Genomic DNA, 15,215 nt, shown 5'->3' on the forward strand with positions numbered 1-15,215 from the left:
GTGAATGCTCGGCCCACAGGAGGGTCCCAGGAGACTGCCGAAGTCCAATGGTGACATAACAATGATACAGGACTGTTTGACCACACTAGTCCAGGAGAGGGATACACTGATCAAGGTCTTACCTGGTTGCATGGGATGAATCAGAAGATACCAGAGTGATTGGCGTTGGAAATGCTGGATGACTGTGGGAGTCCTAAGGGCTAATCAACGTGGTCTTCTCTATTCAGTTTCTTGGCTCTAGCCAGGGACATCCAGAATGGCTTCATACCCTCTACTTTTATAAAATCTAGGAAAGGTGTTAACACAGCCCTCCAGTAAGAAGAATCTGCACCATTCAAAGTGGCAGTGGCTGTCCAATTATCAACAGTGAACAACCTCACATATGCCCAGCAACAGACATCCACTCAGAGAAATGTGGATTGGAACTATACAGTCCCAATGCCAGATTCAATCAGTTCCAGTCAAACAAAGAACTGACCAAGCGGCTTGAGCAGGACCTCACAAAGTGTGTGCCTTTATTTAGAGGTTTCCAGCCTCAGAGGGATGGAAGACTGCTAACAAGCAAGACTGCCAAATGACTGCTCTAAAAGTATGTGGTGCCAGACACTGCATATAGAACTAAAAATAGCATTATCATGGTAAAAAAGAAGGTGCGTTCTAGTGCACTGGAAAAAGTTGCTTAACATGGTTCACCGCCGCCAACCTATCCTATGCACATCACCAAGGCATAAAAAATATTGCAAGAAAAAAGATACAAAATATCCATGCTACACGTCACTTAATTTGGTGCGAGTTACAAAATAAAAACAGGAATGGAAGGAATCATCTCCCTGCAATGGCAGCCTTAGGATCTGACCAGTGCCTCCAAGGTAAATGAGTTGAGAAGGTGAGTGAAGCTGAAAAGGCTTTAGTCTTTTCAAACAGCAGCCAAGCCTCCAAAACACGCAAATATGGCAGGGGGTCCCTTTGAAATCAATGGTGGAAAATCTGCAAAAACAAATAACTAACAGCAACCTCATCATGAAAAGTTTAAAGATTCCAACTCTTGAAGGTTCAGATGAGCAATTCTTTGGACCTCTAATCAGAGAATTTTAAAAAAAAATGGCGAAACCCTTATTGACAGAAATCTAATGGAGAACAAGAGACATTTTAGCAGAGGTAAATAGTGGGCTATGCACCCTTACGCAAATCTGGAAGAGTTGAATACACATGCTGTAATTATAGGCCAATTATGATGATTAATCTTGATGTGAAAGTGTTGGCAATAGTACCTGCCACTAGGTTATGTTTTCTACCCTATTTGATGCATCCTTTGGTGGTAGGATTTGTAACAGGCAGAATGGTTAGAGACAAAATCAAACTTGTGTTACACATTCTTTGGCTGCAAAAGCATACCAATACCCCAATTCCAGCCTTGTGGGTGCTGAGAAAGCCTTTGCAGGCTGGAGTGGGGATATCCATTTGGAACTATAATTCGATTTGCTTTGGGTGAAGCTTTTTGAAAAATAGTTAAGATCTTATACACAAATCGTATTGCTAGAGTTGTTTGTAGCAGTCACATCTCAGAAGAATTCCTAATCACAATGGGCACCAGATAAAACGCCCATTGTCTCCACTGTACATGTTTTAGAAACATTGTCAGTAGGAAATCTTACAAAATCATTGCTCTATGCTGATCCTTCTTATTCTTACAGGTCCACTACATTCTTTAAAATGGATACCTTTTCTCACTGGCAATAGTGTGAAGCATAGCCATTTCAAAAATGACTAGAAAAAGCATACCCACATAATTTTCCCCATTCTATAGATACCCGAAGAGGAACTATTTAGGGAGAAGTTTGCATTCTGGGTAGTCATGTTATCTGACAATTTGAATCCACTTTGGAAAAATATTACTTTTGACAGGAGGATATGGAAGGGTATAGGGGTATCCCTATGAGAAAAAGGGCAAGCAGTTAAAAGTAAAATTACTAGACCACTAGAGGGCGCGGGAGAAGGTGGCCGCCTAGGCACAGAGCTCCCGTCCCCTTCAGCAATAAAGAGAAGAATGAGCAGCTGAAACCAAGTTGTTGGCATCAACGCACATTTTTTTGAAGGAGAAACTCCCAGGCATCTGCATGGGGAAAAACAGAGGCCAGGGCGCTGCAGAAGAACAATAAAGGGGAGACAGCGTGGTATGCGAGCCTGCATCCCTCAGAGGCTGTGCATTGGGCCCAGCCGACGCATCCGGTGCCAGGCGAGACCAAGACAAGCATGTAGCAAAGGAGGCTGAGAGGACCCCCACGCGGTCTATCTGAATCTGGGATAAATCCCCTGCTTGCAGCCGCCCTGTAGTTGGACGGCACAGGCAGTGCACTGGGGACGGCGCCGAAGAGCAGCGAGTGGGGCTGCACTCCCTGAGCGGGAGGACACAGTCTGCAAGCGCCCCACCACCTGACCCGGCTGGCGCTTCACCCCTGTGCAGCCCTAAGGAGCCGGAGGGGAGCGAACCACGGAGGAGATGGCTTAATCGGTCCCAGCGGCGCTGGATGCGGACCACGCTGCAGGAAGTAGTGCGGTTCGCAGAAGAGAGGTGGGGAGCAGAGGACGGGCCTGACACGAGAGTGGAATCAAAAACCCGCTACGCAAGGTAGGCCTACACCCCCCGCCCCCAAGAGCACCGAACATCGGACGTATTAATAAAAGACATTGGTGCGTGTCTCTGGGGGAGACGTGCCAGGAAGATACAAAAGAGTGCCCATACGCCACTTGGCAAGAGGAGAGCTCCCCAACACACATGGGCAAAGGCAGTGGGGCGGATGGTAAGTGTTGATACCCCCATTGAGCCATCCCCTTGAGTGCGGCAGGACATAACCAAGGGTTTCCTTCTGGATACGACTATATGCTTAAGTTTCGCAACACGTGGTGGACAGGAAGCACCACAAGGGCAAGCAGACCCAGAGGAGATTCCACGTGCAATACACTGCTCCGCCCGAGGGGGAGGCCTGAGGAGGCACATATAAGGCGACAGGAGAAACAAAGTACTGTGGTGACAGTCTACTCTGCAGGGACACAAACAAGAAAGATTGTGCAAACCCAGGAAGGGGGCCCTTGCATAGCCCAGCGGTTGAGAGTGCACTAACCCTCGGCCCGCACCCCGCAAGTACTGGCCGGATCGGCGCACATTGGAAGGGTGTATGGGAGACGGGATCAGCTGCTCCCAGACGCAGCTGGGTCTGATCTGACTCCTGGGTGCTAGGAGAGATAAGGCGCATCAGAAACTCACACTCCCGCTCCCCAATAGGTTGAAGCACTAACGGTGCTCAGGGGACACCTAGACGGGGACCTGCGGAAGGGCCCAGGGAGAACCTCGCTGTGCCCATACACACCATACTCTACAAGGGGAGAAGTGAGAGGAGCACAGGGCCACACCCGGGACACGACTTCCGGTGTCCGAGGACACACCAAGTGATCCAGGTGCCATAGAAGGGCACTCCCCGACAAGAAATGAGACAGTGAACAACTGGACAACATCAAGGAATGGCGAGGCGGGCCACCCACGGTCAGTGCCAAAATCAGAACAGCCCTCAAGAGGAAGTACTTTACTGGAGTCAGAATATAAGCTTGACCCCAAGAAAACCGCAGTGCGACAAAAGACAGCTACAGCCGGCGCAGCAGAAGCAAGGGAACGAAAGGAATGCCTCTCAAGACAGTGAGGAGAAACGACAGGGGAGCTCTTCGGCAGCATAAATGGCGACATGGATAGATCTGTCCAGATTCTCCACGAAAGAGGATACATGTCACATCCTGGCAGATATCAAGGCCCTCAGGGGGGACTTGCAGGTCTCCCTGACGGACCTGACTCGGAGAATGACGGCGGTTGAGGACAAGGTGGAAGGCCTCGAACATAATGAGCTGAACGCAGACCTGGTGGAAATGAGCTTGGATCCGAGGACAACAGAACTAGAGCTCAGAGAGGAAGAGGTCCTGTTCAAGATGGATTTTCTTGAAAACAGAGAAACGTAACATAAGGATACTGGGGCTGAAGAAATCGGGGAGGGAAACTCCAAGACAAGTGGAGGAGAAAGTTATTGGTCTGGTAAACCAACTCTTTGAAGCAGAAGGGGTCAAGTCAGTACACCTTGAGAGGGCACAGAGAAACGCCCCCCGGTCCATAGTGGCTAGGTTCCTGAGCTACAAAGACAATACCGAAGTACTTAACAGGGCGAACCAACAATGTGAGGTAGAATTCGAGGGCTCCAAAGCCACAATATACCAGGACTTATCAAATCTTACCTTGGCGAGGCGCAGAAGTTGCAGACCTCTAACGGCATGGCTGAGGGGAAAAGATATCCGGTACCGGTGGGGATTCCCATTCTCATTGGAATTTGAAATGGAAGGGGTGGACTATCAACTAACGTCAGCAGAAGAGCAAGCCCTGAGACACCTCAAAGCAGACACGCGCTGAGCAAGAAAGTTCGCAGGGCAGGTCTGCTAGGAGCGAAAGACCGCTCCCCACCACAGAGAAGAAGGTGGCAGTCGAGGAGGAAATACATGAGTCTCACCGGGCCCTCGCCTCGAAAAGCACCCCCCCCCCCATGCACGAACAACAGTGTCCGGAAAATGACGCCAGGGATTAAACTGAGTAAACTATAACATGGAAAACGAAACTAGGCGGATGCTCCGCAATATACGCAAGAATTGCTGAAGGGGGGCAACTCCATTCGCCTCGAAGTGGCCCTTTGTGAGAGAGGGGGCATCTTAGACTACAGTCCAATATACCAAGCTGGGGTCCCAAAAAGTTCAAAAGTTATACTATAAGTTAGTTGAAGGGGCTGGCACCAGGTTGACAATTGTGGAAGACCGGACTATGTCTCCAAACTATGGGTGAGAGACAGAGGGTAACGTTGGAAACGGGATATACAGTCTGGAGAGGGAAGGGGGAGGTACACGAGGCACGGTGAAGGGTGATGCAAGGATGGGTCTAACCGTGGGCACACTCAATGTGAAAAGCCTCAACTCATCCGCAAAGAGGACCCTAACGGTGCGTGAATTCCGAAAAGCCAAACTGGATATTGTGTTTCTAGAGGAAACACGCCTATTACAGGTAGAGCAGTGGCCATTGAAAGGAGGAGGGATAGGGCAGGTACACTGGGCATCTGGGAACACTCAAAAAAAAAAAAGGGGAGTTGGCATTTTACTCCACAGACAATGCATATTACAGGATTGCTTGGCTACAAGTCTGCTTGAAGGCAGACTGCTGTCATGATCCCAGCAAAGGAGCACAGTTCCCATACAGGCATACTAGTGAAGCAAGGAACTTCACCTCAGTCAGTGGGTCAACAGTGGCTACAAGCCTGGCACAAATGGCATTTGTCTCGTTCATAGCATTGCACCTAAAGGCTCACATAGCACTTAACAATGGTTTTCATACACTGAACTAGGCTGCCACCAAGTCCATCATTAACTTACAGCACATACTATACCTATTGCAGCGGGAGCTACTTAAGCTGCACCTCCGCTGGAGCGCTCGCTTCGCGTCTTCTCCGCTGACAATGGGTAACGCTACCAGCGATCACATGACAGAACCTGTCAAAGAAAAGAAAGTTCAGAGACATTAGTTTCCACGGAAATTCAACAGAATTCCATTGTTTTTAAAAAGACTTACCGATCAGTAGTATTTCCGAAGCGTTTCTTCAGTCAGCAGTTTATTTCGTAGTCTCTGCATCTCCTGTCAGAAGTTCCTTCACAGCCGGAGCATCTTCTTCGTAGCAGTCTTCGTCCGCGGTCGCAGTGCCTTCATTCAGAAGTTTCCTCATCAGACTCTGCATCGTCCAAAGTTATTTCATCTACAGCTTTCCGAAAAGCTGCAAACAAAAAGGTATTTTCATGAATGAATGAACTTCTAGAAATAAGAAAGAAGAAGTTTTACATACGTTGCTTACCTGAAGTCTCAGCAAGTTTTTTTCGCTTAATTATTACTGCGCTCATCTCTGAAGGCTGCAATTACTCAGTTATGATGAACTTACGTTTTCTAAACGCTTCTTCAAACAGAGTATAGTCGCAGCCATACCGCAGTCATAACCTTTTCTGAGAACCAAGAACCTGCAAGTTAAGATCTCTCCAACGTAGGGACTGTTCAGAATCTAATGAACTATAATATTTCCTCACCAAATACCTACCCAAGATAACTCTAGAAAAGCAAGGACATTATTCTGACAAGAATCATTTGAACACTGCAGGCTTTCAAGTTAAAAGTTTCATACCAACGCGCCCCTGTAGAATACAGGATTGAGAGCTCCACCAAACAAACAGGTGAGAAGGGAGGAATTATCAAAGGCACACTGCTATATGCAGTTTATTCCCCGCAAATAGAAATTAGAGTTCTATTGTTATTATTGTTGTTTTCACAGAAAAAGAATCCAAAAAAGTGCCCAAATAACAGATCCTCTGGCTGAGAAGGCATTACGCTCCTGCTGAGTCCCAGGTAAGTGTTACAAATGATGATCCTGCAGGGCAACCTAGAGGGAGCTAGATTGTTACTGGCAACGATATACATCCCTAACCAAGGCCAAGAGCACTTTTTGGAGCGAGGCGTTTGATGCAATACATGGGTATGTGGCAGACCTGTACATAATAGGAGGTGGGGGGCCTAAACGCCAGAGCAAATGAAACCTGGGACAGGAAGGGGAGGAATGGGACAGAGGTAGGGGGAGGTGACAGACTGGGACACCTGGGTTTGGCTATCGAGAGGCGAGGTCTAGTGGATGTATGGAGGAGTCAGCACCCACGGCAGGAGGGATAAACGTTCTATTTGGTGCCCCATAAAACATACTCTAGGATTGACTACTTACGTGTTAACAAAGAACATGCAAGAAGGAGAACGGGGAGTGGTATCAGACTGGTGGGATGGACGGACCATGACATGGTCACTATGACCATAGACGTGACAAGCCTGTACAGACCCATGGGCACATGGTGCTGCAATTAATCGCTCTGGTATGGCCCAGTCTTTGCGGACCAGCTAGCCAAGTAGATAGGAGACTATTTTGAATTAGATGACACGGGGGAGGCGAGTTTTGAAGTCGTCTGGGATGCAGGGAAGGCCATGTGGGGAGGTCTGTTGATATAACCACATTTTAGACACGGGGAAGGCCCCCACAACATTTAATAAAGCACTGATATCTTTTATCCCAAAAGAAGGGAGGCACCAGACTCAATGCCCATCATACCACCCAATCTCACTCTTCAATGTAGATGACATTTTTTTTTACAAGAATTCTAGCGACAAGACTGAAAGCCAAGCTGCCCCGCATAGTTCAGCCACACAAGATGGGGTTTATAGCAGGCAGACAAGGCCCAGACGCAATTAAAAAGACCCTGGACCTCATAGAACATACAAAGGGCAACCCAGAAGACCAGGCATTACTGAGCCTGGACAACGAAAAAGCCTTTGATAAGGTGGAGTGGGGCTTCCTCTTCGCAAAGCTACGCAAATTGGGGGTGGGGGAAAGAATGTGTCTGGCAATAGGTGCTATTTACTCGGGGCCAACAGCGAGGGTGGTGGTGAACGGAGCTACATCCAGGGAGTTCAAACTCAGTAGGGGCACTTGGCAGGGATGCCCTCCATCTCCCCTGTTATTCACACTGACGATGGAGCCGTTTGGGCAGATGGCACGGAACAACAACCAGATAAAGGGGATACAAGTGGGAGCGTAGACTCTCAAATTGAGCATGTATGCAGACAATGTTTTGCTATATCTCTCAGACACAACAAGATCAATAAAGGGGGTGCTGAAAGCTTTAGACGAATGGGGGGCTGTGTCAGGCTTCAAGGTTAACAAGTCGACTCTCCTCCCAGTCCATGAGTGCACAGAGGGTCAACTTAGCAGCTGGGCGGACCTGGGAATTCCAGTAGAGAGGAATGTTATAAAGGTACCTGGGGGTGAGGATTCCGAGAGACCTAGATAGACTATATGAATGCAACTTCCCTCCATTATAAAGTGTTCAGGGACATGGAAACGTGGTTGAGGTTAATGATCTCCTGACTAGGAAGAGTGAACGCGATCAAAATGATGTTACCCTCCAAAGTGTTATTCCTCTACCAGGCACTCCCGGTAGAGATCCCAGAATCACACTTCGTGGAGATTAAAAAAAGAATACTGAGATTTCTTAGGCAGGGGGGAAAACAGAGGGTGGCATACAAGATACTGGTGCAGCCTAAGGAAAAAGGAGGGGTGGGACTACCAGAGATGCAAACCCGTAACCCTAGGAGAATGGTTGTGGGCTGCGGCATAGAATCCTGGGCCCTCTATGGAAGTTCTGGAGAGTCAAAAGAGAAATGGTCGGTGGTACTACTTGGCCATCCCCCTTGAGCCGTATATGGATCCCCCAATATGTGAACGTATACCGGACCATGGGAGGAATCAGGAATGGTTTGAGGCAGGGCTGGAAAGAGTGGGGAGGTTCCTGAAGAAAGATAGTTTCATATAATTGCCCTAGAAGGATCACTGGGGATAGGTAGCTTATCAGCCTTTAAGTACCTGCAGCTCAAAGGGGTGCTAATGTCAGACGACTGGAAGACGAGCCTACAGAGGGAGCTGTCCCGTACAGAGGAACCTGTCCCGAACGGAAAAGCTGCTGGACTCTGAGAGGGGAACCAAGGGTGTTATATCTAGGCTGTACCAAGCACTGTTAGAAGCGAAAGGGGAAGACATCAGTGGGACTAAGAGGAAATGGGACCGAGACTTGGGGCTAGAAATGGAACCTGAACAATGGGAGAAATTATGCATTAGAGCCCACTGCACGTCAATGGCATGTCAATATAAACAACACAAATTGAAACTCTTATACAGATGGCAGTGGGACCCAGTAAGAATAGCCAAAATGTTCCCAAGGGCGGACCCTCCGTGTTGGAGGAAATGTGGACAATCTGCTAATTATTGGCACATGTGGTGGGATTGTGAGAAGGTGCAGCGGTACTGGAAGGAGGTCCTGGGCTGGATCAGAGATCTAGAAGGACTCGGTAGAGAGATGGGCCCCATACTGTGCTGTTCGGCATGGAGACAATTGATGGAGAATGGTTGAGACTCCCGCACATACAGCACTATCTCCTCCTTGTGGCGAGGGCGTGCCTGGCGGGAAGTTGGAAGAGGGAGAATCTCCCGTCTGAGAAAGAATGGGCTCATAAGGCGCTAGACTGCACAACAGAACCTCCACGAGGCCCACAGAATGGGCCCAATTTCTGGCTAAATATGACCCGGAGCGCCCACAAGGTGAGGGCGGTGAAGGGGAAAGAGGGGGTCAGAGCAGGAACGGGCCAGGCAGTGCTCTCCCCCATTCAGCGGTGAGGACATGGGCGCAGAGGGAAGATCATTTCAATGACGGTGAAAAAAAAAGGGGACAGGGATGAATATGTGTCCCCCAAGATGAACCCGTTAACAGGACCAGAGGCTCTAGGGGTATGCCCGGCGAAATGTACACTTTTCGACCCATGTAGACCTCTGGCACAGAAGCCCTGGAGCTGCCAGTGACTAAAGAGGGTAGGGGGGAGTTGGTAAATTCCTATCCACTGTGTGGGGGTGGTGGTGGAGGGGGGGGGTGTTTGACAATATTTCAAAAGTTTTCAAGGCAATCTGGTGTACTAAAAATCCTTGATGTTGATTTGATACGTTGTAACTAGGCCACTTCACCAATAAACAAATTTTAAAAAATTAAATGACTGATGGCCCAACGTCAATAAACTAGCACAAAGAGAAATGTACTCGATCCACTTATTGGATACTGTACACCCCAGAGGAATGAATGAAGAGTACTATCTATATTGTTTTCTATAAACATAGTTCACTCTATTCAGTGAATTTCTTTGACTCAGATCTGCATATTATGCAACTCATTTCTCAATTTAGACCATGAAATTGATTATTTTACTGTTTCATTATGACACACCAGTTCAGATATGATATTATGTACTATGCATGCCATGTCTTCTCATGGACCAGGCTTCTAATATATTTTGTATCCACGGACATATGATTTTGAATTCTATATGTTGACCCTATACCATGAAATTGTATAGCACAAATTGAGACTTTTGTTAATTGTTTATTATCTATAAAGTTTCAAGACTGATAGATTGCTAACTACATGAATTAATGTAGTTATCAGTAAATAGCCATTTACAAATGCATTCTGACCCCAAGTTGCTACTTAAATTGTAAGGATATTGCTTTTGTCTTCCTCTTGGTAATCGCTTATTTAATTACAGTCCAATTATACATTATTCTTTTTCATCCTTTTTCATCATATTTATTTCTTTATATTCTTTGCTCTATTCCGCTCTATACTGATGTTCGATTCCACTTTACATTGGTCAGTCTTTCCTCTGTTATTTACCTTTCCTTAGCACTCCCTATGTCCCCTTTCTATGGACCTTGCGAGTAGTCATGACTCCCCATGCTACTCTATGTAATCCTTCTACTATGTTCAGCACACGTCTCCATGGCTACAGCTTACACAACCCTAACACAATCTTTGTTACAGCGGTTTTCCCACATTTCATTATTGAAATCATTCCGAAGGTAAGAATGTACCTTATGGTTACCATACCATTTGGAAGGTACTCTTATGTTTTATATTAACATCTGGTCCTGTATATATACACAGGATCATCTGGCAATGCAACTTACATTATAACTATAGGTCCTACTCCACTTTGACATTGAGATACTCGACCGTACTATCGTACCTGGCTGAGCTTACAATCTACGACTACGTTCAGCAACACAGTGGTCCGCCCGCATTGTTCTTTTGGAACAAAAGCAGAGTTAAGAACGCTGCTTTTGTCATTTAGCCACTTGGAGGGCTCAATTAACATTGTTACTTCATATTATATATATATATATATATATATATATATATATATATATATATATATATACGATCTACTTGTGGCACACTGTATATTGTACCCATTGGTCACACTGTGCTTGGCTATTGAGATATGAGAAGCACTCACATGAATCAGACTGCCTGTCCACTCCTTGGAGCGCTAGCATTTTGGATTTCCTGGTAGAGGACATTTCTTTAATCTTAAGATTGGATTTACTTGCGCTAATAAAGTAAATCATAGGTTACCCTTTTCTTGGAGCGTTCTTTTACTCCGTTATAGCACTTTTCTGACTACATTATTCAGCACATTTGGAAAGACTCATCTCCTCTTCCTTTATTGCTTTCCCTTGATCCCCCCAGTTCTGTTTCTGAATGAAATGCTAGTGATTTTCCTGATTTTTGCCTGTGAATCTCACATAACATATTACAGGTACTCTCTTCTTTACATTTCTTTCGATTGATTCAGACACAAACACATGGCAGATTTGGTCATTTCGATCTTTATTTTCTATATTCACAGCTGACATGTGCACTCATTTTTATTGACTTATTGACTATTCACGAGGTTTGGAATCTTCTCTTTTTCTATTATTTTATTACATAAGCACCTGGTCCAAGAATGCGGTTGCAAATGGTTCCTTATGAGAATCTGTGGTAATTACTCTACAACTATTAACTCTTGATGTACACTTGGCATTAGCTTATAATTCGTATATAGTTACATCTTGTTTTATATGATAAAAGGAACTTGAATTCACGAAACGTGTTGTGCTGTTTGTTTACGAACACAAAAGACGACTGTGGACTAAGAATCTATTGTTGACGAGTGTCATTTCTAAACCCTACACAATGAATTGTCTTCTACTACATATGTGAATGTGAAAAATAATATGTTGTACTAACACTAATGATTGACTAACACTTGATAATAATATCGGCTGATCTTCAGCAAAAAGGCATGCAGGGGACAGGAGTGTCTGATACACTTCAGACACAAGCTTCTCTTCTATTACTTTTCCAACTTCGTGCCAGGATTGCATTACCTCCCCTGCACCCAAGTCTTGTGTAAATTCGTATACATACCTTTAATGTGAATACCCAGGTGTGCAACTATACAATTTAGATACTTGATGGTCCTAAACAGCACCATGCTTTAAATATGCCCCTCTTACAAACAAATAATACATTGTTAGTAGACGTGCATAAACAAATGGAACCTTCTCTATGGGACGACAATACATATTAACACACGGTATGGAGTCCCCAATTCAGGTGGCTTAGCATTACCAAATATAGATTGTACAGTCTTGCCTATTCATACTGAAACGCAATCAGATTCTACTTTTCTACATAAAAAAAATGCTGACAAAATGTACTATATATAGTTTATCAAAAAAACGAATTACTACATAACTACCCTCATCTACATTTTGAAACCCCCTTTGGGGACAAAGGTAAATTGCAGGTTTTTTGGCTAAATTGAATATATTAGGAATACAAAACATACAGGATGTATAGGATTCTAATACGGAAGCAAATTATTTCAAATTGTTATCATCTTAAACATAACAAATGGCAACATTTAAGAGCTGGCTAGAGAAAGCTGACAAAATCTAAGTGCAATGGTCAGCTTCTCATTCATAGCAACATTCTCAGGTTTGGGGACTAGGAGTGGCTTGCTGCAGCTCGATACAGAACTAGCCTACTCAAATATTGCATAGTCACAACAAAGGTCTCCAATTAGCTAGACAGAAATTAATGCAAATAAAGATACCACATTGGCATTGGACTCCCTATAGATTAAATAAGGCAGAAAAACCCGAGAGAAATAAATGTTGGAGATGTTGAGGAAACGACAATATTATACAGAGGTCAGCATTTCTGTTCATAATAAACAGCTATTGTTGAAAACAGCAAGGAGACATATGGTAAAAATACTTCCTGAAACACTGCAAGTAATTCTTTTACATGATCAGACATGGAAGGAATGCCTAATAATTGTATAGAACAAATAGCTATTGACATCCCTAATCGCAGCCATATGAGGAGGATTTTCAGCTCTTAAAATGCAGAATGTACTTTTCACAGATTGGGCGACTTTCTAGCATTTATGCCACCTCCTACAGCGAATTTTCAGGAGTGAATTGTGTTTTCAAGATTATAACTGAAGTATCCAGGACATATTAGGAGGAATGGTGCCCAGTGCATGGAAAACAAAGGAATGATTGAAGTTCCTTTGGAAGTGGTGACATCTTCTGAGGGCACTTCCTCACCCTCCTGAAACAACTCCTCCAACTACTCACCTTAGTATTGAGATGTCTGTGCCCGAGGCATGACCCGAGCCGGGGAAACTTGACAAGCACAAAGCTGCTTCTTTCCTGGCCACAGCACTAGTCTTCCCACCCCAACAACACTGCTGCTTCCTCTGCCAGCAACTGCGGAAGTGACGACAGTCTATACAGTCGATTTTTTGCCAATGCCATCACCCGCATTCCCCCCCAGCATCCCACAACACTCCGACCACAGAGGGTTCACAGTTTTCTTTCAACCTGCCATCACTTCTGGAGCTGGTTTGGGTGCACTGGACCCCTCCCCAACTAATGTGTTTTAGGCCTGGCTTTGTACTTCCCATCTTGCTGCTTCCTTCCCCCTTCAGCACCACAGTGCTTTTTAAGTCTCTTCCACTGCCTCATTTGCTTTCTCTCGTGTGGGCCTGTGCTGCCAGACAGAGAGCCTGCTCCTCCCTGTCATTCCTGGTCCTTGAATTCAAGCCACAATAGCTTATAGGGTCCCTCATGGCAGTGAAGACAGTGCATCCAGTGACAATGAAGGTCCTCCTTGTGAATATTCTTCCTCAAATTATTGGGAAAGCACCTGAATAAAAACAACTTCCTTCTGGGTAACAATAAAGATCTACAGCTATAGTAGCACAACACACAGCAGCCCACAGAGGCCAGGCACAGACTAAGCCAGACAATGAATCATCTTCTTTTTTCATAACACCCCACACACACCTCTCTTCCACACAGCAAAGATGGACAGAAGCTCTTTCGAAGGGTTACTTCACCAATGGACATACAAATAATCTGAAAGAGAAACTGTTGGCTTTGCAATGTGGGCAGCCAACATTGGATAGGTCATAATAAAATGGCTCTGCCTGTGCTCTTGAGGGAATAGAGACTAGACATAGTGATGTGTTAGTCCAACGGGGGAATAAAGGAGGATACATGTTTCTTGTTTTAGTAAAACAAAACAAACAAATTAATAACATTGTATTTGGGGCTCCCAGCTTTAGCTGTAGAAATGTTTTAAACCATTAACCTATAAAAGACCCAATGCTGGAGAGCTTTGTAAATTAAAATAATGACTTATCTAAAACCTTTAACCAGATTTTTCTTTTGAGGTAATCCCCATTGCATCAGTCTTTGTCTAGTGCCTTAAGACAACAAAACAAGCACGCAAACACAAATTAAACGGCAGCACTCTTCTGGGAGATGTAAACTCAGCGTGTATTATTAAACGTATTAATTCAAGTACATTGTAAATGTGTGTGTGTGTTAGCCTCTGGGAAAATTCTGCAGCCAGTATTCAAAAGAGTTGAACACATGTATATCATACCTGAATGTTACTGGCGAAATCTTTCCCATGAGCGCATATGCTGTCACACTTTGAAGATGAAACAAAATGCCATCTATGATTAGTAGCACCACAATATCCTGGCTGTAGCTGAAACTCGTCCCACTCTTCCCAATCACTGGCATGTCCTGCATCATAATTTAAACAAAGGAGAATCAGAATTTTGAAGATTAGCTACAAATCCCACACCATTAGTTGCAAAGTAACATAGATCAAAGAGCATTAATAAAATGGTATACATAGCTGGATACCTATCTAGCACTCTTGCCCACATTTGTAGTAAATGTTTTTACTATTACTCAATTCACTGGTGCTATTTTTACTGATTCCAGAAAGAGGATGCGAGGCTGAGTGGAGGAATCTGTATTCCAATCTGAATTTCTGGTCACAAAAACCGATAAATGAGTCCACTGCACCATCCTACTAGCTGCTTCTGTGAACATGCAGTACCCAGCACATATGGTATGTGCACATCAAACTACTACTCCTGCATGCAAAAATGACCAAGATACAGCACCACAAGATACAGCTAAAACTACACGTTTCTTTAGGTCAAATGACACCCTGGAAAATATTTTCCCTTAAGGTCCAAGAGATGGGTTTAATATTACCACTTTGCTTTGGGATAGTGTTGTTTTTCTCCACCACACATGCACAAGCAATTGCATCAAATGAGAGTGGTCCAAAAGGTAAAAAGGAGTAACAGAGGG

At 44.9% G+C, this 15,215-nt stretch overlaps 1 protein-coding gene across 4 annotated transcripts in view; it reads right to left on the bottom strand.

The window, feature by feature from the left end:
• Nucleotides 1–15,215, bottom strand: part of LOC138472142 (solute carrier family 35 member E2A-like) — a 741,922-nt gene that overhangs the window by 156,073 nt on the left and 570,634 nt on the right. For all 4 annotated transcript variants that reach the window (XM_069610155.1, XM_069610156.1, XM_069610157.1 and 1 more), the window contains exon 8: nucleotides 14,488–14,633. In XM_069610155.1, coding sequence (XP_069466256.1) covers nucleotides 14,488–14,633 — 146 coding nt within the window. The remainder of the gene's footprint in view (nucleotides 1–14,487; nucleotides 14,634–15,215) is intronic.

The sequence above is a fragment of the Ambystoma mexicanum genome, chromosome 8, assembly GCF_040938575.1.
Source record: "Ambystoma mexicanum isolate Mex_15411 chromosome 8, UKY_AmexF1_1, whole genome shotgun sequence".
Lineage (NCBI taxonomy): Eukaryota > Metazoa > Chordata > Amphibia > Caudata > Ambystomatidae > Ambystoma > Ambystoma mexicanum.